Below are 27,915 nucleotides of genomic sequence, written 5' to 3'. Positions count from 1 at the left end.
ATGGCGGCTTGCTAGGGCTTTGGGCAGAGAGTCTCTGTGGAGAAATCATATTAGATGCTAGAATATGACAATATGGAGAGGGCCAGATGAATGGATAACGATTCTTATTAACCAAGACAGCACAGCTGGAGGACTTAAGATTGTGCTGAGACTGTGGCTGCTGATAACGGGAGTCTGCAATCCCACACCTTTAACGTGGCACACTGACCCGTGGATCCAAGAGCAAAAGCTGTATTGGCTTTTGGTGACTGCTGGAAATTGAGACCTGGGACCTAATGATGCAGCCAGGGCCACCCGGCTGCACCGGAGGAGATTGTGACAAGCTCTGGAGCTCCGAAGCTGGGCACCGTGCAGTTTTCTGACCATTCTGTGCTGTATTGGGAACACAGTGAAGGCAAGCAGCACAGTGTGCAGTGGACCCAAGAGGAAGACCTGCACTGTGTCCTGGTGAGTACTGGGGACTGGGTCCCGTGGCTGCTGTGGCTGGCTGGAAGACATCTTGGAATTGGGCAGAGCCCCCCACCACGGCAGCATCAGTAAAATGGAGAGTCTGGTGGAGGACATCTTGGAGTTGGGCAGAGCCCGCGACTCAGTGACATCAGACAGTGGCCCCTGGCGTAGACAGGTCTGGTGGAGGACATCTTGAAATTGGGCACCGTGACGGCGTCAGCAACACAGAGAGAACTAGTGGAGGACATCTTCTAATTGGGCAGACCCGGCGCCATGGTGACATTAGATAGTCGCTCCTGGCACAGAGAGGTCTGGTAGAGGACAGCTGGGATTTGGGCAGAGCTCTGTGCCATGGTGACATTAGTCGCTGCTTCTGGTACAGAGATAACTGGCAGGAGCTCCTGGGGCTGAACCAAGCCTCTGGTTGGGACCCATAAGCAGATATAAAATAGTTGCGACTCTGTGACATCCACAAAATACAGCCTAACTTGTGGATTGACTGGCACAAGGGCTGGAGGCTAACCTGCATGGTCCCTGCATCCCTCAGATAACAGCAAATTGGGGAGGGCAGCAAAAACTCAAGTCAGCATGCTTTGGAAAGGCCCTAAGCAATACAGAGAGGGCCAGAGACCTCCAGGACACTCCAGTCTGAAAGAAACCAGAAACATGACAAGAGATAGAAATAAAAAAAATCTCCAGCTGCCAAACATGAGAAAATAAGCCCAGGAGAAGTAAACACAGAAGAGTTCTCTTGTTCAAGCACAGTAACCATCTAATACTGGACACAGCATCAGCTGAAATAAAAAAATACCTCCATGACCTCATTGATGAATTTAAAGCTGTACTCCTAATCCAAGTGAGGCAAGATATGAAGAGATTAATTAAAGAAATGACAAGCCCCTCCCAAGAGAACACAGATGGAAGAATGGAGGAAGTCAGAAAAGAAAGAAAAACTTCTGAAGAAGAATTTAAACATAACTTAGAATACATGAAACAGATCCAAAGAGATTACCAGGAAACTCAAAACTCCATTGAACACTGGTAAAATGCCTTGACCAGAAACTAAAGTTAGCCTTTTGAAACTTGAAAAGAGATTTATGATATATGATCGTGAAAGAAAAGACCTCTTAAAAATAACAAGGAAACAGAAAGAAACAATTCAAAGGCTAGAAGATGACAAAAGTATGCATAACTTAAGAATAAAGCATGTGAGCAAGGAAGCAGAAGTAACCAAAAATGAAATACAAAGAATATTCACAGCTATATTAAAGGAAAATTTCCCATTTATAGGGAAAAGAAATGATATCCAGATAAAAGAGGCATACAGAACACCAGCTACCTACAACCAAAACAGATCTACACCCAGACGTATAATTATCAAGATTCCAGAAATCCACCAAAAGAACAGAATATTAAAAGCAGCCAGGGAAAAGAAACAGATTACCTACAACGGGAAAATTATCAAAATAACAACAGACTTATCAACACAAACTCTTAAATCGAGAAGGGAATGGGGAGAAATATTCCAAGTCCTGAAAGAAAATAATTTGCAACCAAGACTCATATACCCATCAAAACTCTCTCTCAAAATTAATGGAGAAATAAGATGCTTCCAAGACAAGGAGGAACTGTGGGAGTTCGTGGCCACCAACCCAACCCTACAGAGAGTGCTGAAGGACATTCCAGAGAAAGAGAGGAAGGGATACCAGGATTCCAGCAACAGTGGCAGAGAGGCCTCAATGAATGGGGCAGACAGTGGAATGAGGGAGTAAGGTGGACAAATTATAGCAGTAAAGTGGAGTAGCAGACATGAGGCAGAGACAGCAAGCTATAATCTTTAGTATAGATAGCTTTGATACACTATTAAAAAAAGGCAGAGGTCATTGTTAATAGTGTATCAGGATTTAAAAGACACAGTAGTCTTATCGCCCTGTTCAGTTTGAATTTAATTTGTTCTGGTCTGTCCACTCATATCAGATTTAAGGGCACAGACATCTGACCCAAAAATAGCAGGTTATACCATGGTAACTATCCTTAATTTCCTATTAACTTAAACTGAAACCCTGTATTACTTACATTGTCTTACTATGACTGATCTTATTTGAATCCGATTCATTAGACCGCGGTTTTGCCTTGGCTGATTTTATTTGAATCTGGTATGCTTGATAGTATCAACCCTAAAAGTAGAGGCAACTACTCTGAAGATGACAAGATATAAAAGATATCCATACTGGTATTGATTATTAACAGCTCTAAAGTCCTACAATGTTTTCAAAGTTGTGTTTTTATAAAAATAGCTATGTAATACTATGCTTAACCATATGAAGCCCAATGATATGGACGAGTCTATTGAAAATAACAAGAGAAAGCATAGTAACTACAGTAGATCACCTAACATTGTGGTATTATGTATCTTTTTTATTGCATATTTTTCTAGGAATTTGTTTTGCTGTCTTGTTATGATTTGTTTTTCCCTATAATGCAGAGAGGATAGTTATACATGTAGAAATTCACACATAAGAAGATTTTTTAAAAACTATTTTCGGCAACAAACTATATAATACAGGATGTAATGAACAGATACTCTGAAGAAGAGACACTAAGAAACCCAATGCTAATTCTGTAGCATTATGATATAAAGTCTAGCAATACTATTATTCACTGATCAGAGTGATATTAGTCTAGTCTCTTAAGTTCAATTTCAGCATATGTAAAGATAAGGACAGCTACTACGAAGAGAATGAGAGACACTATGGTAGTTATTATTGTCTTCCCCAATGTCAGATCTTGAAAACCTAAAAAGCCTTCATCATTCTGTAATGATTTGATTAGTTCTATAATATGCAGTATGTATTTAATGTGCATAAAGATGAGGACAACTATTTGGAAGAAACTAGAGACAATTAGATAAACAGTGAAGATCTCCAGTGGACTTGCTTTGAAATCTGTATTTCTTTAAATTGTTTTTTTTTTTTTTGAACTGTTTTGTTCTGTTTTGATATGTTTAATCTTACCCTCTTTAAGATAAAAACAAGTGTGTAGGACTGATAACCACGTTACTAAGTTTTTGTTAGATCATTGAGCAGAACTGTTCTCAGTGTCACTATTTGAATGTGACTTTACATACTTTAATTTTGTAACCTGAACAGCTATTTCTAAGATAACAGTATGTAACTTATCAAATGGTGATTTCTTACCATTTATTTTTCTGTAATTCTGTATTATTTCTACCCTTTTTTATCTCTATGTATTTTTTGTTTCTTCCTCTTTAAATTAAAAAAAGGAAAGATATATGGCATGTGAATTATATCTCATAACTAAAAGAGTCAAACAGAAATTTTAGTATTAAAAAATGCTGTAACTAAAATGAAGAGACCAATGTGTAGATTAAAGAGCCGATTGAACAAAGCTGAATAAAACATTCATAATTGGAATTGTGGGTCAAAAATCAGTACACACTAAAGGTTAGAACACTGAGGCTGGGGATATAGCTCAGCAGCATAAGCATCTGCCTGGCAAGTGCAAGATCCGAAGTTCAATTCCTAGTATCCCTGCCAAAAAATGATGGAAAAGCTCATAAGAACCCTACGGGATACAGTGAATGGGCCTAAATGCACATACTTGAAGTCCCAGAAGAAGAAAACAAAAAGAATGAGGTAGGAAAGAATACTTGACGAGATAGTAGCTTCTACAGTAAAACTGCTAAAAACTGTGACAGAGAAATCTTAAATACACCCCGGCGGCAAGGCAGGGACGGGGTAGAGGGGAACAGAGGACACAAAAGGGACACGACCTTTAAAGGAGCAGCAACTGAGTTAACGGCTGACCTCACAGCAAAAGCAATAGAAGACAGGGATCGATGGAATGAAAGTATAGAAAAAGTATCCTTCGGTAATGAAGCTCAGTGGAGGATGACTGCTAGCTCTTACTGGGGAAGAACCAGGGGTACTGTACCTTTAAGTTATATCCCCAGCTCTTTTTAAATCTTTTAGTTTGAGACGAGATCTTGCCAAGTCACTAAATGGCCCAGGCTGGGCTAGAACTTGTAATCCTTTGTTCAGCCCAACCCTGTCCCTCAGTGCCTGTACCAACATACCCAGCTCTTAATACTTTTTAGACAGAAAAGAATTCCAGATAGAAGCTTGAAAATGCAGGAAAGAATGTGGGACAAGCAAAAGTAAATAGGTATACTCATTTAAGTAAATATTTGCTGTTAATAAACAATTATAATTCTTGTGAGGTTTTAAGTATATAGAAAAGTAGTAGACAGTGGAATTAGCAATAGAATTTGTCCAGATGGTAAAATGGGTTTAAAGATATTCTAGAAGTGTAGAGTAGAAGAGGCCTCGCATGCCCTCTCCCACTCCAGGACTCACAATCCTCTGGGTGCTCCCCAAGGAGAAACATCTCCAGAATAATCCCCAAGGACTGTGGTGAGAATCCTCAGTATGACTTTCCCCAGAACTACAATGCTCAGAAGCCAATGTAGCTCTTGCCGTGAATATGATACCCAGTTGCTCTCACAGACCACAGGACCATGGTAACCAGAATGTGTAGTGTGCACCCTCAGCAGAGAATGAAGGTGCGTGGTGTCAGGGATGGACATGAAGTTTGGAGAAGGGTCTTCTTTCCATTACGGACACATTTCCTCATTTTGCCTGCCACTTGCTGTACCTCCCACAATGTTTCCAGTCTCCTAGAAGCAGATGCTAGGGACATCTAGGGATGTACTTTAAGGGCATTACAGCCTGGTGTAGAGTGGGTTCCCTCTTTGGAATCCCCTGCTGACAATGTTTTCAGGCTGCCCTTTTACGGGCAGACATTGGCCATCATCCATGGATGCAGGAGGCGGGGTCCCAGTTGTCCCACCAGTAGCCTGATAGCCGGACATGTCTCCTGAGAACTTTTCTAGGTATCCTTTTGTGAGGACTGCTGGTAGTACTAGCCTGGAGTGTACACACAGTGGAAATGACTGCCTGAGGAGGGGGGAGGATGAGTCAGTACTCTTCTGTATTTTTTATGTCACTCAAATATTTTTTGTGTTCCATTAAAAGAGAAACAAGAATGTGAAAAAGAGTATAGAATATATACTTATATTAAACTGGCAAATCAAGAATACCTGTTGTAACCACTAAAAGAATAGTGTTACTACCCATCTTAGACGGAGAAACTTGATTAGTGAAAATAAATACAAAGAAAGATTCTGCTACAGGAAAATTCTAGGGCTGTAGAATGATGTGGTAGTTTTCAGTGGTTGTGAATACATGAGGGCTTGATTATAAAAGGGGTGGAGTAAGAGAGGTTTTGCTTTTGTTTCTGCTGTTGTTTTGGTGTGTGATCCTGTGTCTTAATTGTGTAAAGAAATATAGATTTGAAAAACAAATTTGATTTCCATGATATATATGAGGGCTCTGACTAACCATTGCATGTGGATATACATTCTTTTTAAATGGACATGGAACATTTGTAAAGTATAAACCTGAACTGCTGAGGATAAATTGAATAGGTTTGGTGAGAAACTACAGCTAGAGGTTGGAAACCCCAATTTAAACTCTGAACATTTGTCTAAAAATTCAGTGATTTTTTTTTTCAGTGAGAGTGAGGTATTGGTGAGAGGGAAGGTGCCTTCCTCTAAGAGTAGTTCTGAAAAGTGTACATGAACCTTGATGGATGTAAATGGTTGCACATGTAATTAGTGTCCTGTATACCACCATTGTCACTAAAGCCGACTCAGGTTCAGAGCTCCATCTCAATTCCAAGAAGTACACTGTAGTTCTCTGACAGTCTTCCAGTCTTGGCTTATATACCCCTCTTAAGGTCCAACCCTAGCCTGGCGTGAAGAAAATGCTGTCTTCATAATTAAACCTCCGGGAACCTCTACCCCTCTTGATGGAAGGGTTGTGAGGCTACTCCAAGTGTTCTGAGACTACGCAGATCCCTGATGAGCTGGCTTTGCTGTGGGTCCCTCTTTCTCATTTAATCAGCAATTTTGCTGGTACCCCTGGCATTTCCTGTAAAGGTGCTGCTGATTGCTTTACTTCCTACCAGTCTCCCACTACCTTTCAGAATCTGCTGTGCCAACTTGCAGATGAGCCCCATTAACTCCTGTTCTCCCAGCATCCTTCTGGCAGAGGCATCTGGGAGTCACACAAGTGTGTGTCGTCCCCCCCCCCCCCCGGCTCCTGGGATTCCTTGTCATGGGTGGACGCATGCTTGGAGGCACCTTGGATTCTGGCTCTTATTCTTCTCCAGCTTGCGTGTTTCCAAGCCATTGATTGCTTTTCTTCCTGAGTTCATTTTATGGATGCTGAGAGAGTTCTGTGCTCATACTGCATATTTGCTTTGTGTCTTTTTTGTCCCTGGTGTCCCAGTCTTCCTAAGAGTGCTCACAGTCACCTAGATAACATTTCTATGCCATTAGCATCCCGCTTGGGAAGTAGGGCAGTTACTCATCTTTAAAATGACCTCAAGAAATGTTTCAGCATCAGAAATCAGGATCTGAACACACATACACACCCACTCAGGGTCATTATCCAGAAGAGGAGATGATGGAAATTTGCCAGGAGAAGAACCACAGTGGTGATTCAAGAAATGAAATCAGCCAAGTGTGTGGCACATGCCTGTCATTCCAGCACTGTGGGAGGCTGAGGCAGGAGGATCATAGGGTTCAGCACAGCCTGGGTAGTTTAAGTGATTTAATGAGACTTTATCACAAAGTTTGAAAAAAAATTTTTTTTAAGGGGCTAGGGATGTTGTTAAGACCCCGGTCAGTCCCCAATACCACAAAAATGAAGGAGGAAGGAAGGAAGATAGAAAGAAGGAAGGCAGGCAAGAGGGCTGGCAGGCAGATTCAGACATGATTTTCTGTCTCATTTTAAGAGATGCTGTTTTGAGCTTTTTGTAGTATTAGAATAGGTCATGTTAAGAGACTAAACAACCATGAAGGAATGTTCAGATCATGCTGGCAGAAGTCTTAGGAGAGCAGAGTGTCTTTGGTCTCTTTCTTTCCTCCATGTTTTCCCTGTCCCAGTCTGTTGAAACTCAGTCTTGTCCTGATTATGTGTTTCCCCGACAAGAGGCTTTGGTCAACCGTAACAGAGCATAGCAAGCGTGCACTGGGGGTCGGAGCTGAATTCACAGAGTTCATGTTATGCCAGAGAATGGATTTTCCCCCTGGGCCACCAGCACTGCTGTGGGTTATCATGTGTGACTGCTCATATGTTCCAGAGCTTCTGGAAAAGCCTTCAGGAAATAGCTTTCAGTAGCAAGTGCCCCAGAGGAGAGCGGGTCTGGATTGCATTAAACCAGTGCTTGGCAATGGGCAGGCTTGATAGTCTCTGACCTAGGCAGTCGGATGGTCCTACCTTTGCACGTTTAATTATCATTTCTGCCTATCTGCTAAACACTTTCTTTTTCAGTTTTTTGTTATTTCTTAGTCTTGTTTTGTTCATTTTCTTGAAGAAAATTGCTTACTTTTAAAAGAGGCACTGTTTTTGGACCTGGTACACTTTCATCATCCGCAACATCCCAAGAGGCTGATGAAGGAGCGCTAAAGGTGCAAACTCAACTTGAACAGCTCAACAGTTTAGGGAGACCCCCATCTCAAATAAGCAATACAGAAGGGCCGGGGGTATAGCTCAGTGTGGAGGCTCTGGGTTCAGTTCTCAGTACTACCAAAAAAAACAGAGGAAGAGTCATAGTTACATTTTTGTTCTTGTGGAAACTGGGCAGGAAAATGGATTATTTAGCAGTAGGCTTCAGAAAAACAAGAACCTTCTTCCCTGGGGTCCATAGAGCACTTCTTGGAGGAATGGGTCTTCTAAGAGCCTTTCTAAGCCTACATGTCATTGTTATCAGTGTGGTTAGAGCACACAAAGGGGGCATAGTTCGGTGAAAAGAGCATTCAAGTGAGTGTTGAAAGGGCTGGATTCTAATATTTATATATTAGCTAACAGTTGTTCAACATACTGGGTACTAGATTCTGTTTTAAGCACTTAACATCAATTTTCCTATTTTAGGATTTATTCTACAATAGAATGGGGGGGTGTGCTGAGGATCTAATCTAGGACTTTGTGTACACTCTGCCAATGTCCTGCCACCAAGCTACATTCTCAGCTCAGGATTATTATTATTCTGTTTTATAGCTGTGGAAGCTGAAGCAAAGAACGTGCAGGGTGGAAACAGGATTCCATTCCCATGCCAGATCTAGGTATTTCACCTTTTCTAATAGTGACCTGGATGGGTCAGCTATGTGACCTTGGGGAGGCATTTCAACTTTTGGGCTCATCAGTGAACTATAACCAGAGCAAGTTTCTGTGGCACTCCTTTTAATTAGCTACAGGGAAAAAAAATGAAGCGTTCACTGCTTTATTCTTTTGTTTTTTTCTTTTGAATTGTTTGGTTTTTGAAACAGGGTCTCACTAAGTAATTCAGGCTGATCTTAAACTCACCATGTAGCCCAGGCTGGCCTTGAATTCATGGTCATCCTCTCTGCCTCAGCCTCCTGAGAGCTGGGATTGATTACAGGCAAGCACCCCCATACCCATCTGTATTGTTTTCTTCTTGTCTTTGAGTGAAAATATAGTGTTTAAGTCTACCGTAAACTTTGATGTAATTACTTCAACTGATGACAGTTTTGTAGTGCTGGGGATGGAGCCCAGGGTTTCATAGGAACCGGGCAGGTGTTTTACCCCAAGCCACAGCCCCAGGCCCTCAATAATTGGTTATTTTATGGCTCCTGGGCACAAAGCAGTGGACTGGGTGTTATGAAGGACAGAAGGATGCTTAAAACCTTATACTACTCTATATCTTCCATTAACTATATATGGTTTTCTATTTTACTGGCTTTGGCATTTCTTTTCTAAATACTAGGTTCTTTAGATAATTCATTGGAAATCTGATGAAAGCACATGAGTTCTAAAAACAAGTGCTGGGTCTTAGATTGTATCAGGTTTCTGACATTTCTTATAAAATATGACTTTCATCCCTGAGAGTTTAATACATATTAACTTCTGAGTGAAGGAGCTACTGGTGTGATTGGTTTTTATGGTGCTTGTAAACCCAAGGGATTCTTTAAAAATGGAATGTAACTGGTCTGGGAGTGACTTATACTGAGGCAGTCTCATTTTGACCTGAAATATCCATTCGTAACTTAGAAAGGCAAATTTAAAGAAAAGGGATTACTGTGTAATTGCTGCAATTTTTGAAATCAGATTGCTGCTTCTGGCAGCTGGGTTCAACATCTAACTTGCCCTTGAGTTAGGAAACCTTTTTGTTACTATTGTTTTAGAAGTTTTTTGTTTGTTTGTTTTTGGTACCTGGGATCGAATTCAAGACTGCGCGATTACCAGCCAGGCGCTTATGCTGCTGAACTAAATCCCTGGCCCTGGCGTTTGTTTTTTAAGACAAAGTCTCACTGTATATTCCAGGCTTGTCTTGAACTCATTGGATAACCCAGGTTGGCCTCAAACTCACAGTTATCCTCCTGCTTCAGCCTTCTGAATGCTGGAGAAGTCATACACCACCACGCTGGACAGGAAACTTCTTAGGTGAAATTAGAAAAAAAATTGAACCCGAACTTGAAAACTAACTTGATTCCATGTCAAATAATGCCTTTGAAATAGAAAAAACTGCATTCTGATAGGCTCAGATATCAGATTAATGTTCCTCCTTCTCAGCAGATTATAAACTTACAGGGGATGGAACTCATGACCTTGCACTTGCCAGTCAGGTGCTTATGCCACTGCGCTAAATCCCTGGCCCCAGATTATAAACTTATAAACTGTTTTGTATTCAAACCACAAGTGCCTGAGACATGATAGATGTATTATATTTGCACTGGACTTTTATTGCTCATTCCCAAAATTTAGCCATTTCTCCCCTTACTAGGATTCAGTAATTGAGCCTACTTTGAGCCATCTGATCAGCCATCTCCAAGAGGGCAAGTGAATTAGTGGGCACCAGTCTTTAAACCATTATTTTCTTTATTAAGCCCACAGTTACAGTCTTTGGTATATACTTAGCCTTTTAAAACATGTTATTTATTATTGAGTTGAAAAGAATAGGAAATATGAGAATGGACTGCATGGTAGACATACGTATACAGTAAACTGTACATGAGTAGACATCCTTGTCTACCTGTCTTTAGAAGGTAAAAGTATCTCCAGTCTCTCTCTAATGCTTGCTTCCAGTCTGCCACCCTATAAAGATTTTGCACATATCATTGTGGTGCTTGGGATCAGACAGAGGAGAAGGAGAATGGCAGTGCTTTACCATGAGGTACAGCCCCAGTCCCTGTATTTATAATGCAATGTGACCTTGGTCTCCCCAAAGTACAAGGTCCGAACTAGAGCTCAGCCTTCCCAGAGCCATCATTGCTGTCCTATCTAGTAAGTGAATAGTGATAGAAAAAAACCTCTTCGTAGGTGTGCAAGGAGTGTGATAGAGGGGAAATCTCAGTCACTCCAGAGCTCCAACCTGCCCAGATCACCACCGTGGTGGGCTGAGTTGGGTGGGAGAGAGACCAAATTTGGGGCCTCTCATTGGCCCTGCTACTCACCAGCTCCTCCCTGTACCCCTAACTGTTCTCCCCATCAATAGCATATTAGGCAAGGCACCAACTCAGGAAACTTGGCCTCTTTGAAGTGAACCAGTGCCCTGAAGCCCTTACCCTGTGTGTAGTGCTTTTCCTGCTGCCAGAGCTTAATAGACAGATCATATCTCTGTCCTCTGAAATCTGTAAACACAAATTCAGTTCTTCAAGTTTTTTTCAGCAGTTGGCCTCTGAAGTTACCTTTGAGGTGGGGTAAGGGGAATGTTAGCACTGGTGGGGAGATCCGTGCCCTTGAAAATTGGATTTTTTTTTTTTTAAACTGCTGGCACAGGCTAATTGGGCCAGAGCTAAATGACCCCACTACCTGCTGACAGCCTCAGCCTGGGGACCTCACTTGGAATTAGATCTCACCACATGGCAGAGGCTTGCTTGCTTTGCTTGCTTTCTTTCTTTCTTTCTTTCTTTCTTTCTTTCTTTCTTTCTTTCTTTCTTTCTTTCTTTTACTTCTTTCCTTCCTTCTCCTTCTCCTTCTTCTTCTTCTATAGAAATAGTAGTAATTTTGTGCCTGTCACATAATACACCTTTATCATATAGAAACAACCAGTTAAAAAAATGAAACAGCCTCACCCGATCCCCTTCTTAGAAAATGCACTGGACGATGTGAAAAGAGAACTGGTAATACGTAATGTCTCTGATAAAGCCCTTTCATAATTGGCATTCTTTGGGAAAGCTATGGACAAACCCACTGAAGCCCAGGAGATGTATTGATTTTTTAAAGATGTGTGACCAACCTAATGTCCAGGTGGCCCAAATCATGTAATCTAGTGTTCTCCTGCTGTACCTTCTGTGAGCAGGGGGACTTTGAAACATGGCACTCTTGGGGAGATACATCTGTGCATTTTGGTTTTGTGGTCTAGTTATGTTTTCTGTTGGAAAGGGAGGATTCACTACCCATTTTGTTAGTGCAGCCATTAGGCACTGTTGCGATCTCCTTGTCTCCTAACCATTCCCACTGTGGCCTTTGAAGCAGGCAAGGTGGAGAGCCCATGAAGCACGCTTCTGCAAAATGGTTGTGGTGAGTTTCAAAATAAAAGATCAGGCCTGAGCACATCACCACACTTCCTATTCTGTAGAACCAGCATTGTTAACTGTGCCACATCTCATCATCTCATTCTAAATTTAGGCGTTTTTTTTTTTTTCTTCCAGGCAAAGATTACTATGCAAAACAGTTAAGAGAAAAACTGCTCAAAGTAAATTTTTCCCCCAACTTCTGTTGGGTTTCCTGCAATGTTTAGATGACTCATTCTCTTCCAAGAAATTTTAAAGGAAAGAGATGCAGGCTGTATATTGATTCACAAAGGCTGCACTGTAAATTCTTTTTTCTTCTCTGCCTAGAAACCCCTTTCTTCTCTATAGGGAATAAAATGGCACTACAGCCTTCATTGTCCTGTTCTCAGCCTCATCAGGTTTTGTTGTTTGCAGGAATAAATGCATCCCTTGTCTTTAGGTGGGGCCCTGTACAGCCTTGGCGTTCCCTCACTCCCTCCTCAGTGGCTAGCACAGAAGCCCTTCCTGGGCTGCGTTTTTCCCTGAAGGCACACAGTTAAAATTTCCCAAATAGAGAAGGGGTGGCCTTTTATCATCTGCAGAAGGAGAGACCTCGGCCACTTCCTGCCTCTTGCAGTGGTCCGAGCTGCTCCTGATTGCTGGGAGCTCATTGTGCACATTAACTGAGCTAGCTACCCGTAGCTAGCTACACGTGTGTTCCCGGCCCAGCCTTCTGCCAGAGGGAGTGGTATGTCAGATTGCTTCAGCAGCCTGTTCAAATAAACAGGGCTCGCAGTTGAGTAGTCCTCCAAGCTAATCAGTACATGAAAGGAAACATCTGCCTGGCCTAATTGCTGTTTTATTGGTTAGGCCTTCCCCTGCCTGCTCATTCTCCATTCTTCTGCATTGAAGTCCTGGGTGAGCAACAAGGTGAGGGATCAAGAGCTTTCTCCTTTAACCTCTGCCATTTAAACAGAAGGGAGAGGATGGGAAACTGGCCTGGAGGCAGGAGGGCAGGATGGTAGAAGTGATACTCGCGGTCACTTCCTGACCCTCTTGCTGACGATGGGCTAATGGTGAGTCATTTCTCCCAACTTCACCTCCTTGAACCTCTGCTGCTTTGGTAAGCTCAGCTTTACTCCTGTGGGCTAGGGTGCAAGGTTGTAGGTGAAAGGCAGGCATTCTTTTTCATGGCTTCTCATCCAGCATCATCAGTTGAGAGAATTTTCGGGGTGCCCCTGAAGTCCTCTGTTTCATAGAGAATTAGGACCCTGAGGACTTGCTCATTACCACTGACCGTGTGGTGTGAAGCCAGCCAGTTGGCCATATACTGCAGGGGGTTGTATTAGAATCCAATATGGATCTGAGGGGCCAGGCCATTTAAACAGCTTATAGAATCAGAGTGGCAGATATCAGGAAGACATTAAGGACGTGTGAGTTCAACCCTTTCATACTGTAGAAGGGAAAACAGAGACTCAGAAAGATGATAGCGAGTGTACTAGAAAGTGTACAAGATCTGAATTAGCCTGTGATTGCTAATTCAGGATTCCTCCTACCCCTCTCCCCACCACCAGGTGTAAAACTTCATGGCTGTTCATGATGAAGTCACACTTCTGCTATGTTCTACAATTAATACCTTAATAGAAAAAAAAAAAGATCAGAGAACTTCTTAAGAAATGGCAAACTACAAAAAAAAGATCTAATAAACACGTTTTTTAAACGCTCAATTTTACTAGAACCAAAGGACTGCAAATTACAATAGGATATCACATCAAATTGTCAAGACAAAAAAGTGAAATTAACATGCGAACATGCCTCTGGCAATATTTTAATTGGCACAGTTTTTCTTAAAGGCAATTTAATTGTATAAATGAATTCTCATTGACCCAGCAATGTTATTTCTAATAGAAAGCAATGGAAGGTTTGTGCATAGATTATGTATAAAGTAATTTAATACAGTATTTTAAAAAAACACAAAACTTTGCAAGCAAAATCAATCTCCAGAATAGGAGCTACAACAATATGTTGTACTAAAATGCTATAGAGGAATAATATGTGGGGAAACGTTTACAAAAGAGATAAAGAAATTAAGTGTCCGGGGCTGAGGATTTAGCTCAGCAGCATAAGCACCTGCCTTGCAAGCAGGCGGTCGTGAGTTCGATCCCCAGTACTGATAAAAAGAAAAAAGAAAAAAAAAAGAAATTAAGTTTCCAAACAGTGTAATGTAGTCCTAACTTTGCAGAAATAAAAGTGAAAAAGGGAAAATTAGAAAAACACATAACAAGGTGATGTTTTCTTATTGGTAGATATTTAAGAATTATTTTTTCTTTTTTGAAGTTTCCATAGTTTCCTTATTTTAATATATGTTACTTTTGAAATAAAAAATAAGTATTTTTAAAGTAAAGATGTATGCATCTTGAAAAAAGTAAGGCCTGAAATGATTGTTTCTGACTGAAAGACAGCTTTTTTTTTTTTTTTTGCCTTGGAGCTGAGCACTGCCAGGGAAGTATTGCATCTTCTGTTAGAAGGGTGGTATTTGTTTTGAATTTTCAGTAGTAAAAAACTAGAAGGAGCTGGCAGAAGATAAAAAATGAGGGCTTCTCTCAATATCCCAGTGGTGCCAATCAGTTCTATCCCCTGTTCTCTTAAATTTGGTATAACATTCCTTATAGCAGGCATGACTGTTTCTTTTTTCCTCATTTTTCTGTGTTTCTCCTGTTCTCTGTGGTTACATACTGACTTTGAGTGACAGTAGCAAAGAATCTGAGAGCTAGCATTGCCCAGAATTTACCAACTGGAGACCCCTTAATATATCAGAATCAAGTAACATTCGCTAATCTTGCAGGCATCCATTACTAAAGAATCACTGCTTTGGGAATATGGGATAGAAATAAAGCAAGCGAACTTCCTCCTGCTTGGAGTTCGGTTTAGTTAGGGACTTTGAAGTCTTTGAATGTGTATATAGTTTTTCCTAGCTCATCCTTTTACACATCTTCCTTTCTTTTGTAGTCCTCTGGAATGTTTGCCTGTAAGTATCTGAGAACACGTATTTTACCTAACAACAGTTACTATGTAGGATGTGGGTTTCAGACCTGCTCTTTGGGGACCAATTGAAAAATCAAAGCCTATAACCCATTTTCCCTCAACACAATTGCCTTTCCTAGGCTATCGAAAGGACACATTTCATTTTATTAAAACTCTTTGAGTAATCTGACCATAATTGGGTCTGATCCGAGTGGTTATCTGATTTGCTGGGTTAAATAATGGGCTTTAATTGAATCTGTAGATTATTTGTAGAGCCAATGCTGCTTTTGCCTTTGTTGCCCCCTCCTCCCTCTTTCTGTTTCCCAATTAACCTTCTTTCTTCTTTCTTTGCAGAGTAAAGAAGTCGGCCAGCAGCTCCAAGATGATTTGATGAAGGTCCTGAATGAGCTGTACTCGGTAAACAAGATGGGTTGCTTGGCTGTTTAACAAGTAGAAGGAAGCAGCATTTGTCAGCTTGTGGCCGTAGTCACGTCAGTAATAGAACTGAGCTGTGGTTGTGGACAGTATGGTTCCCCAGTGGGGGTGACCCCACCCATCTCTTTTTTCAAAATGGAATGAACCAAGAAATACTTTCTTAAAATAGTGTGCAAGCTCACCCTGGCCTCATTTAGGGGATTATCCCAAGAGACCAGCCCAGAGCTAGGTTACCAGAACATCTGACACCGTAAGTAAGAAACCAGGGACCCCCAAACAATGGCAAGGAGCAGTTGCGCCATAAATATGTGCCTGTTAGAAAGAATTTATGGTCCAAGTCTTGCATCAGATCTTGGATTGATCATGGCTTAAGAGGAAAACATATTTCCAAGTGTCCTATTATGAGGGACCAGCTCAGGCAGAGAAAACTGTGGACCAGGTTTATGGAGTGAAAACCCCAGTGAAACGCAGGTCATGACACTGGAGAAGAGATCACGATCTGCTGAAATGACAGGCGCTTTGGGCATGTGACACCTGTGGCCATTGTGTAGTGCTTTGTGCACTGAAACCTGTTACTGTTTTCCTCTAGCCAGGTTTTATTAATGTGATGAAAACAAACACATGTACACCACGAAAATTTCTGTTGCTGTAAGAAGAACATTTCAATTGCACAGCTAATGTCTTTTAGGGATCCCTTCCCATGCTCTGCTGTGTAAGTCCTATATGTCATTTTCCAGGGTTGCCCCATTCTATTTGGAGGTAATTGTTTTTCTGTTTTCTTGCTTCATCTTTCTCCTTCTTTCCTTCTCCCCTTCTCCTTCCCTTTCTCCTCCTCTTCTTTCTCGTGCTTCTTTTTTTCTTCCTTCGTTGCTTCCTTCCTTCCTTCCTTCCTTCCTTCCTTCCTTCCCTCCCTCCCTCCCTCCCTCCCTCCCTCCTTCTCTCCCTTCCTCCTTCGCCTTATAGGAAGAGCACATAGTGTTGTGTACATCTGAGCCTTTGGGATTAGAGTTCCACATTCTTAATCCAGAAGCCTGGGCGTGGTCATTTTGTTATGGTAACTGTTAACAACAAGGCAGGGCACTCCTCTCCCTTTTCTCCAGTGATTCTTGGTTTGCTCTGAATTTCTACCCCTTGGCTCTTCTACTCTGAAGCCAAGTAGATAGATGGTCCCTTAGCTTTGGCTCTCAGTTTTCAATTCGCTCAAGTTAAGGCTTTTTAAAAATAGAAGCAAATTGATATAAACCATTTGCAAACTGGATGATTTTTCTGAACTGTCTTTTCAATGCTTAATTCTTTATTTTTAGAGCATCTTTTAAGCACTAAGAACAGCTATTACTCCTTTCTTCTGGCAGAGAATTTGCTAAGATATAAATGACATATGTTATTATAGGAGTCCTTTTATTTTCCTGTAAGCAGCTTGGGCCTCTGCTATTTGTAGCTGTTTCTGGGAAGAATCAGTTTGGATACCCAGCCAACTGCAAACCAACTTACAGCAAAGCATTCTGGTTCAACAGTGGTACTTGAGACCACAAAGAAAGAATGGTGTCTCAGGATCTGCTTGCTTTGACCCAGAGTCCTAGATCTCTTCATGAGCTATTATTTAAAAAGTCAGTGAAAGGGCACAAGCTGTGCTGGAGTGAGGAAGAGCACCGGGCCTCTCTGCTATGGTCTGAGCACGGCCCAGTGGGACCTCCAGGTGCAGTCTTTGGCCATCCGGCTTCTTTATTGACCACTAGGAGGCCACTGCCAGGGCAGAGTATAAAGTCTGAGAATTGGCTAAGTGTTGTATGCCCTGCCAAGAAGTGAATTGGTTTATGCTCTTATAAGTTGTCTGAAGCTTAAATAAAAATTTGTTATTGTTCTATAGTGGGTGATGGGAAGAGAAAAAATAGTAGAGGATGCAGAAGGTTTCAGAGAAGGCAGAACATTCTGATGCAATGACTCTCACACAGGATTTTTTCTTTCTTTCTTCCTTTCTTTCTTTCTTTCTTTCTTTCTTTCTTTCTTTTTTTTTTTTTTTTTGCCCCAAAGGGACACTTGGCAGTGTCTTACAACATTTTTAGTAGTCACAGTTGGAGGAGTGGAAGAGATTGCTGTCTTCTAATGAGTAGAGGCCAAGAATATTGTTGAAATCCTACAATGTACAGAACAGTCCCTGACAGCAATGTGTGCAGTGACTGATATCTCCTGAATTAAGCAACCTAGATTCTACCATGTTGACCACTGGCCATATAAACTTGGGGTACTCCTAATCTCTAAGATTGTAATGTCCCATACTTTCCATTTGCTGCTGTCTCTATAACCTGCTGTGAGGCTGACTGGGACAGTCATACTTCCAGAAATATCAGTCTATTGTTATGGATCAACTGAGTTTTCAGATTCTACAGAACATTAGAGAGTTCAGAGAATAGAATCAAGAGTTCTTTCCTTTGAAGGGTAAAATTAGCTTGGCTACGAATGAAGATGTTACTGAGTAAGAGTAACAGTCCCTGGGTAGACTGGGACCCAAGAGTTTCCTGGGACATGAGATTGCAGTGCTGAAACTGGGCAAATCCTAATAAGATGCCTGGTCACCTCGCATGGGATAGCGATTTCATCATGTAGGGAGTGGGAACTTCTCCCTGCTGATTTAGAAAGCTGCTTGCTGTACACTGTCAGGGAAGTTAGGAAGAGAATGAGGGTTTCTTATAAGGCTCTTCCCCTTTACTTGATCTTTAGGAAAGCAGGGAGGGGCCTCTTCTTTCAGCAACCCTTTAGGAAATAGAATTTATCTGTGGGCACTGGAAAAAGGAACTCAAGGCTATAAGAAGCTCACCATCAGTGTGCTGGCACATACCTGTAATCCCAGCCATTTGGGAAGCTAAGCAGGAGGATCAGAGATTCAAGGCTAACCTGGGCAACTCTGTGAGACTCTCAAAATAAAAAAATTAAAATGGCCACTGTGTTCTCTCTTGTATGGATGCCTCACCCTCACCTTGTAGGTTCTACTTCTCTTCCTACTTTTACTTGACCTAAACTCACTCTGCAGAGCCTGTTTCTTTTCCTACTGTTAATAAAACTTCGCTAACGTTAAAAGAAAGAAAGAAACAAACAAACAAACAAATAAAATCGAGTATTTAGCTTAGTAATAGATACCTGCCTATAGATGCCTACAGACCCTTGGTTCAATCTCTTATTACTACTACTGTAAAAAAAAAAAAAAAAAAAAAAAAAAAAAAAAAAAAACACACACACACACACACACACACAAAAACTCACTGTATTTTCCATATCTTTCTTACCTCATACCTTCTTTCACGTCCATGAACACTTCTTTTGGAGGACTGATTACCCAAGAATTAGTCATTTAAGTATTTTTGCATACTGATGAGCCAAGGTGCAGAGCCCAGGTGTTCCCAAAGAAAGATCCCTTTGGGCAGGAGTCCCAGTGTCTTCCCTAAGTGGCCAGCTGCCTCCTTGGGCCTTCCTCATCCCTGCCTGAGGGCCTTTGATTTTTTGACTTGGCAACATGCGTCCCCAGCTGCTGTTGAAGCAGTCTCAGGAAACATTCCTCTGTGCATTGAGCAGGCTGGCTCGGAAGCCGTAGTGTAAGGGGTTTGCATTTTTTGACCAGTGCTCCAACAGTGCTTTTGCAGTCAACACACTTCTTCCCCAGGAACTCTGGGGTTACCCTCTTTGGTTGTACTCAGAAGCTGTGTCTTACAAAGCCCGGGAAGCCTCCACAGGAGAACATACTGTATATATGAAGGCACAGGTGCCATCTAGGATTGGCTGAGTAGAAGTCGAGGAACCTGAGACTTGATGGAGAAAGAAGAGGCATTGAAACGGTGGGCCTGTTGTCACTCCAGAGGTTTTATATCCTGGTGATGCCCGTGAGTTTGTCCCCTGGACTTGAGCACCAGCTGGTTGCTTGCAGAGCTTCTTCAGGCTAGTGTCTAGCACGTGTGCCCTTGAAACAGTGGCCCCAATAGTCCCTTACCTCTTTTGCCTGTTCAACCTTGACCCAAGGCATTGTGGATACAGCAACACATAAGAGATGTCCCTAAATATAAGATATTTGGTTTTTTACTAGGGAGAAGCAGAAAAGTAAAGGAGCAAGTAAGCAAATGAAGTGATGAGAACCCTTTTACATGTCTGCACAGAGAAGGGGAATAAATCAGGCTCTTTGGAAGAGCACCTGGATTAAATCTTAAATTGCCAAGAAAGCCCCCACCCCCCTACTCTTATTTCATGACACAGGGTCTTTATTTCTTCAGCTCTTTGGGGCTAGTATTGATAGACTGCTTTAAAAGCTTTTCTGCTGTCTGCCTACCCTGTTTCCTCTAAATTGCTTGTTTTACTCTTGATGTTGGTACTCCTAAATGTCTGGTTATCCTTAGCTGCCTGCTGATATTTAAAAGTGAGCTGCTAAACAGTTCTGGGTCAGCCATGGCTCTCACTGGCGGGGGATCTGGCTGGACTGTGTCTTTGGGGAGACCTCAACATCAGTATTTCTTTTCTTTATCTTATATCTGAGTGGTCAGGTTGCTGAGGCATGGCTCTTTTGATTTTCTACTTCATCTAGGGGCTAAATATTTGTGAAGAAATATGGGCCCTCTCAACATTCAATGTAAGACTTAACTATTGACTCTCCTGTTCTATTTATGTTCAGGCCCCCTGTCAGGTAAACTTGATACTCTCCAGTCCAGAGAACCTCCCAAATAAGCCTCTGGTCTAGTGTGATGTGGGAAAGGATCTGTGGGTCGGATGATCCCTCCGCTTTTGAGTTCCTGTTAGCACCCCCCTCCTCCCGCAGCCATTGTTTCTCCTGGTGTTTCCGGGATGTGTGGGGTTGTTTCTTGGCGCTCCCTTTTTGGCTTTGATTCCATTGGTCAGTTACTGCTTGTCTACCTCTTGACATAGTTTGCTTCCATTCTTTTTGTTACCCTCAAAGTACACTAAAAATAGTAATACTGAAACTCCTTTCCAACATTTTAGTGTGGCTTAGGGAAGGAGCAGAACTAAATATGTGAATCTAGTATTTAATGTTTCAAAGTAAAATAAATGAAGCCAGTTTCTCTTTTCAGGACTCCTGTGACTCTACTTAATTTCTTTCTTCTCAACTACAGTATTTTAGCTTCAGCCTCATGCAGAGGAACTTCACTGTTACTTAGTGGCCAGTATACGGATTTTGGAGTTTGTCAGCCCTTGGTTTGAATCCTGACTCTCCCATTTAGTCATTTCCTCATCTTTGGAAGGGGAAGTGGTAAACATGTCTTTCATAGAGTTGTGAGGGTTAGATGAGGTAGCAATCGGAAAGCCCCCTGCATGCAGCAGGCTCCACGTGGTAGGGACTGATATTAATACTGCTCCCCACTTGTCCAGCCGTGCACACACAATGTGCCCACCCACCAGCTCCTGCATTCTGTGTCTCCCTTTCAAAGAAGCCTCAAGGCATTGGAATTTCAGCACTCTTCAGACTGATTGGTTTGTTATTGAGCCTTGTGAACTCCCAGGTAGACGCTCTTGCCTGACAACAGAAAGCTCAGCCAAGTTGGACAGGCACTATGTGGCTGGAAGTAGTTTATTTGGGAGGATTGGAAACAAGCCTGAGTTCCAGGCTTCCTGGCCTCCTTGCTAAGCAAATGAATTGGATTCCTAGACAGTTGCTTTGATGGAAAATTTGAAAGTTGGGTCTTTCTGTTTTTATACTACTTTCTTGTGGCAACTCTGGCTGCTCTTGAAAAGTTTGTTCCTTCCCATCTTCTTACCTGAATTATGTAGGTTCACAGTATTTGTGAGACTGTTGTTTAGATCATAGAATTACCACACAGATAAAACAGGCAAATCTGTGTATAGCACTTGATATAAAGCCAGGAATGTATTAAATGCTCAGTAAATGATGGCTGGCATTGTTACCCCACTGCTATTCTGGTCTCCATGAGCAGGTATCTGATATAGAAAAAAGTGAGCTCGTAGAAAACTTTTGGAGCTTTTCCCCTTTCTCTTCATTTTATATCTGAAAGGTACAAAAAGAATAGGATACTACACAGGTTCACTTTGGGAGACCCTAATCAGGGAAGTGTGCCCTCAGGGTCTGAGACAGGTGTCATTGTTTTCTGCTCAATATTGTGAGGTGACTAAGCAACAGAAATCATTGGGCCAATATAAGAGCAATAATTTCAAGTTATAATAGTAGAAGAGGCTGGGGGTTAGTGCATGCCTATAAACCCAGCTCCCAAGAGACTGAGGCAGGAGAATCACTGTAAGTTCAAGCCAGCCCAGACTACAGAGTGAGCTCAAGGCCAGCCTGAGCTGCATAGTGACATCTTGTCTCAAAAAGATGAAAACAAACACATGCATACATACGTACAAGAAAATAATACATGAAGTCATATCACTAAGAAGACACAGTGGCTCAGTTCTAACATTGCTTTCCTATGCTTTAGAGCAGTCTTTGATATATAATGTTTGCTGAACCAAGCACTTCTGGATTTTTCCCTCGGGGGGTGAGGATATTATTGCATGAGGGAGAGATTTGGCTGTTAGTCTTCAAAGAGAGTTGACCCCACTGGCTTGACCTTTGGGGTGGGGGCGGGGATGTCTTGCAGGTCATGAAGACATATCACATGTACAATGCCGACAGCATTAGTGCTCAAAGCAAGCTAAAGGAGGCGGAGAAGCAGGAAGAGAAGCAGATTGGTAAATCCGTGAAGCAGGAGGACCGCCAGACCCCGCGCTCCCCTGACTCCACAGCCAATGTCCGCATCGAGGAAAAGCATGTCCGGCGAAGCTCGGTGAAGAAGATTGAAAAGATGAAGGAAAAGGTATGTGTGCTCCAGCAACAATAGAGACAGGAGGAATTGTCTAGAAGGAAGGACAGATAGGATTTCCCAGTAGGCTCCCAGTTGGCTGAAGAGCCAACAAGGAAGCTCTGAGACTCTTTAGTGTAGCTTTGCCCTGGCTGGAATCCTAGGTACTGAAGGAACTTGGGCACATGAGCACAAAGTGAATATACTAATGCTTTGGGGTGTGTGTATGTGTGTGTGTGTGTGTGTGTGTGTGTGTGTGTGTGTGTGTGTGTGTATAGGATTCTAAACCTTGTGGTTGGCTTCAGGAGTCAGGTTCAGCGGCAGGCAGGGTAGTGGCATCTCCTCCAGGGTGGCAATCGAAGGATGTAGAATGGTACATGAAGGTAGAATCAAAGTGGGGCATACATCTGAAATAGGGAGCCTCATTAACCTTTTCTGAATTGCTCTACATTGTGCCCTTGAATCTTGTTAATCAGAATTAGAACCCAATTTAAAGCAGACGCGCATGGGGAGTAGCAGCACAGTTGTGGTTCTTGAATGAACTTATTTTCATCTCTCAGAGAACAATCTCCCCTTAAAAAAAAAAAAAAAAAAAAGTAAAAGTGGACTTCTGTTTCCTTTTCAGCGCCAAGCCAAGTACACCGAGAATAAACTAAAGGCCATTAAAGCCCGGAATGAGTACTTGCTGGCTTTGGAGGCAACCAATGCATCTGTCTTCAAGTACTACATCCATGACCTGTCTGACCTTATTGATGTAAGTGCTGAGAGCCAAGGGGCCTGTGGACACCTCTCTCCTGGATTCGCAGTCAGGCGCACACATTCCCCACGTCTAGTGTCCAAGCACCTAGGGCAATTAAAGAACAGTTTACAGAGAAGCCGTGATCCTGTAGGGGCTGCCATGTGCTAGTACCAGGGAATACACTTAACCCTCATTGTCTCATTCACTCTGCACCACAGTCCTAGGAAGAAAGCATTGTCTCTGCTTTTATTGGCCAACACAGAGATTAGATGACGTACCCGGAACTCATAAGTGACAGGCAAATGGGCACCTAGGTCTGATTACTAAACTCATACTCATATTCACTGCTCTTCTGTCTGCCAGGAAATACTCCCTTACTCAGCGACTTGGACAGCAAAATGATAAGAGCCAGAGTTAGGATGCCATATTTTACATGTATATAGCAGTGAAAGTTTCTCAGGAATCTCTTGTTTCACAATTGTGCCATCCTTATGGATATTTAGTTTGTCTCCAGTTTGTGGAGGAAGAAGGTAGTAGTCCAGAGGGTTAAGAAATTTAACTGCATGAGGTTGTAGATTTGCAGTGCACTGCAAATTACAGTCCAATTGAGAAAGTGTCCAGATGCTCCTGACATCTGGACCATTCTTGAGATGTGGCCCAAAGATGACTGATTGAAGAAGCAGGCTAGTAGGCAGGTGCGTTTTGCCTGAGACCAGGACAGCCTTTTGTCTTTAGCCTTATGGATCAGTCTTGGGTTTGGCCCTCATTGATCTGTTGCTTCTCTTCAGACATAGAGATCTGTCTGGCCTAATTCCTAAACCAGCTCTAAGTGAAGCTACCTAAGTGTAATCCTGCTATCAAGAAGAGGAGTCTGGAACCAGCTCAAGGAGCTCTGGCACCCCACTCTCGAGGACCTCAGGCGTATCTTAGCATCCCATCTGAGCTTAGTACTTGCCTTAGGTCCTTGGCAGTGGCAGCAGCAGCAGCTGGGCTTTGCAAACCCCTGCTCAAACTGTGTCTACTTGCTGCCTTGGTTATTCTTTCTATAAGCAAACCAGCCATGCTTCACAACCCCATGTGGTCTGAGATTCACTGTTGTAGCTTACTGGGTCACTGAGGCTTGTCACTGTGCTGTTCTGAGACTGCTTTGTTTCCCACTCCTCTGCCCTCAGCAGACTAAAGCGCAGGATAAGAACCTCTGTGCTTAAATCTGGCCCACACCAGATTTGCTTGGGGAACTTTACTAAAATACAGATTCCTGTCTCCTTTTAGATGCGGAGCTTTGATTCAAGTAGGTCCTGACCTCTCAGTGCCCCCAAGTGTTATTGTCTCACTGGGTAAGTGGAGCCCAGGTCCCCGCTCAGGGACATCTTTGTTCTTGCTGCTATTGATGCCAATCTGAACACTGTCCCTCAGTAGAGGTCAAAGCCCCAAACAAAATCCTTTCTCCAGCACAACATAGCAGCTCCTCTCTGTTGGGAAAGAGGCCTGTTCTCCACCCGTGGAAGAGAATCAGTTCTTTCTTAGGCTCAATCTCTGGTATTTTTGTAGCACTTGTTTAAAAAAAAAAAATGAGACCATGCAGGGTGCCATGCGCCTTCCCCCAGCTTGTCCTCTTCCTTGCTTTCCCCAGGCAGTTGTCCTGTGTCCCACCAGGGGCAAAGCAGGGCCAGCTGCTGTGTGGGTCACTCTCATGTAATCTTTCGTCAGGGTGAGCATATGTTTTAGAATTAGTATAAGAAGCTTTTTTTATCGGTACATATTTTTCATCCATATTGATCACGTTCATCATAGGGAGTTTATACATGTACATAATATATCATGATTCTTATTTTCTTTCCTCCCCATTCTCCTTCTCTTCCCTCCCCTCAACTCTTAAGAGGCTATTTTGTACCATATTTTCATGATATTCAAGAAGAAGAAGAAGAAGAAGGTCTGCTGAGAGTCTCACTTCACAGAATATGGTTGAAGTGCTATTGAAAAAGAAGACAGCAGCCTCCAGCACTGGGCAGGGCATGAGGCTCCGGCCCATGAGCAAGGCCAGGGTGGCCGCTCTCTAAGCCACGGGGCAGCGAGCCTGCACTGCTTTCTTTGCTGTTGTGTTTTGGTTGTATCTTATTTATTTTGCTTATTGTTTGTTCCTTTAGTTTTTCTGTAGGCTGAGGACAGGTTAATTACTCTTTTTTAGAGACAGCTAATACTACTCAGCTTTAAATGTTCAGTAAATATTTATTTGGGGAGACTAAAAGCTTAGCATCAAGGGTAAAAATTGTAATAGTTCTGTCTGAGAAGTATTTATAGACTCTAGGTTTTTCAAATTATAAACCTAACTTATAGACTAGGTTTGCCTAATCCATTCAGGGTGCCATGAAATTTCATTTATGGGTTCAACATTTTTTTAAATAAATAACTACACTAGAATAGGAAAGAAAATATCAGGCTGTGTCAAATTAGTATGTTGAAGTTATATTTTGTGAAACTTTTCTGGTAGATGTGTACATGCATGTTTGCATACCTGTGGTGGAGGTGGTGGTGGTGGTGGTCATCTATATGTGTGTGTGTGAGAGAGAGAGAAAGAGTATTTCTTACTATGAATTGAGAATCACAGAACTAAGAACAGAGGATGGTCTCTTAGTCTTCTCTTTCAGTTCCAGGAAGGCAAGAACTAAGACTTACATAACCTTAGTAGCCCCCAGTGGTTAATATACAGCTGAGCATGTAGTATGTTTTTTTGAAGGGATGGGAAACTAGAAAGAAGATGATCCTATAAGTTAAGACTTTATTTTCATTTTGTGTCATTTAATATGCTAAATTCTAAAATTGTCTGACTTTGCTATTTAGTATTCTTTTGCTGTATAATTTACATATGAGAACTAAACGTGAAAAAATAAAAGAACTAAACTTAAATGGTACAGTTGCAAAAGTTTTGACAAATTTTTATGACCTCATAACCTACATGCTTATCAAGCTATGGCGTAAATACCTTCATAAAAGTTATGTTTCAACTGCTCTGGAAAGTTTCTCTGGTCCTTTTCTGGGCTCTTTCCCCTTGGCAATCACAACTGTGCCTTTTCTCCAGAGGGTCTTGTTGCCTATTGTAGAACTTCCTAAATATGGGATAATATAATATATATATTTTTTTGTGGTTCATTTCTTTTGCTCAGTATGTTTTTGTACTTCCTCCAGGTTATTTGCATGTATCATTAGTTTCTTCTTTTTTCTTGCTGTTCTGTGCAATAAAAAAGGACTCCACTTTGTGGAGTCCTTGGTAATGGGCCTTGGTAACAGGCCTTGTGTGCCTTGGTAATGGGCCAACAGTTAGAGCAGGAACAAGTATGGAGTCTGGGATGTTGGCATCCTGATCTTGCCACATCCGCTTGCTTGTTCTAGCCCATTTGTCATCTGTCATGTATGGCTTTTTGCCTCCTTACTAGGAGTCTGAAGCTCTATGCATATTTAAGATATTGAGGGTAAGTGGAAAGCAAATCATTTCTGTAGATAACATTACATGGACACAAGGCCTAATCTCTAACTTCTTTTTATAGTAACACGTAAGATTTCAACTCTGACTAGGAAGCCACATGATCTTCTGACACACACCAGGAAAACCTGAACTTCAGACCAGAAAAACAGTCTGAACTCACTTGATAGTGTCTACAAACGCTAGGCTCATTGGAGTATAATTTTCCTCCCCTGTATTCCTATGGCTCTCTCAGTCTGGGAACAGGTGGGTGAATGAAGAACAAGGCATTCATTGTCTTATGCATAGCCAGAATATTGTGAGTGCCATGTACACAGGTTGTGTTTCTAACACTCTCTATACCCAAGTCAGGCATGAGGGGCCTTATCCCCTTTAGGAAATTTATTAAGTGCACTTATTTTTCTCTTCCATGTCAACTTGAAGTAGGTATTATGAAACACCCATTTTTCTTTTTTTTTTTTAATTTTATTTAAAAGGAAAAAGAGAAAAAACAAAACAAAACAAAGCGGTGCAAGGGTACAAGTAATGCAGAACTACAAAAAAAAAAAAAAAAAAAAAAAAAAAACAGTAAGAAATCACCAGTTAATAGATCACACATTATCGTCTTAGAGATAGTTGCTCAAGTCACAGTATCAAAACATACAAAGTGAACATTCAAACAGAGAGACTGTAAACAGTTGTGTTCAGTGATCCAACCAAAAACATTAATATGGTCAGCTATTTAACACCCCTAAACACACTTGCAGTTGTATCCTTTAGAGCACTTTTTTTCCCTCTCTTTTTTACAACAAAATTTACACATTTTGGGCTTTATTACTCCTTAGTTCTTATTACTTTTTTTTTTTTGGAAGAGAATAAAGTCAAATATGGCAAAACAAAGCTGTCAGTCAAAACCAAGGATAGACATAGTACATGATGTAAGAACAGAGTACAAGGTTATCAACAATGGGTGGGAGTATTTTTTTTTTTTTTTTTTGTCTTTTTCCTTTTTACCGGTACCAGGGATCGAACTCATGACTGCCTGCTTGCAAGGCAGGCGCTTATGCCACTGAGCTAAATCCCCAGCCCCCATGAAACACCCATTTTTCTTTGCAGGTTTCTGAGAATCAGTCGGAAAAGGGTTAATGAGCTATCAACACAAGTTACCACACATCTGGATGGCTGTCATTAAATTCTTATAAAAATTTGATTTCCCCCGAGAGGGTTTTCATCAAACATTTATATAACCCAGAGATGGCCAGGGGAGCCCAGGGTGGCCACAGAACTCATCAGAAGCCATGGAACACGTGCTTTGTCCCCAGTGTGAGCAAAATAACTAATGTGCTGCCTCTGCTCTTGGGAGTCTCTGCAGAACAGGACGAAATATTCAAATCTCATTTGTCTGACTTTGCCAGAT

The 27,915-nt window shown here is 41.9% G+C and overlaps 1 protein-coding gene across 8 annotated transcripts in view; it reads left to right on the top strand.

Annotated features, from left to right (window-relative positions):
• The window catches only part of Srgap2 (SLIT-ROBO Rho GTPase activating protein 2), a 254,821-nt gene that overhangs the window by 167,685 nt on the left and 59,221 nt on the right, over positions 1–27,915 (top strand). For 7 of the 8 annotated variants that reach the window (XM_063239681.1, XM_005005865.4, XM_063239687.1 and 4 more), the window contains exons 4-6: positions 15,428–15,490; positions 22,099–22,314; positions 22,925–23,053. In XM_063239681.1, the coding sequence (XP_063095751.1) occupies positions 15,428–15,490; positions 22,099–22,314; positions 22,925–23,053 (408 nt within the window). Of the gene's footprint in view, positions 1–13,026; positions 13,126–15,427; positions 15,491–22,098; positions 22,315–22,924; positions 23,054–27,915 lie in introns of those variants that run through there. The other variant, XM_063239682.1, reaches the window with a different exon arrangement.

This window comes from Cavia porcellus, unplaced genomic scaffold (genome assembly GCF_034190915.1).
Source record: "Cavia porcellus strain 051 isolate PalLab524CR breed Dunkin Hartley unplaced genomic scaffold, mCavPor4.1 scaffold_29, whole genome shotgun sequence".
NCBI lineage: Eukaryota > Metazoa > Chordata > Mammalia > Rodentia > Caviidae > Cavia > Cavia porcellus.
The sequence above is the reverse complement of the archived record's forward strand: the minus strand, read 5'-3'. Positions and strand labels throughout refer to the sequence as shown.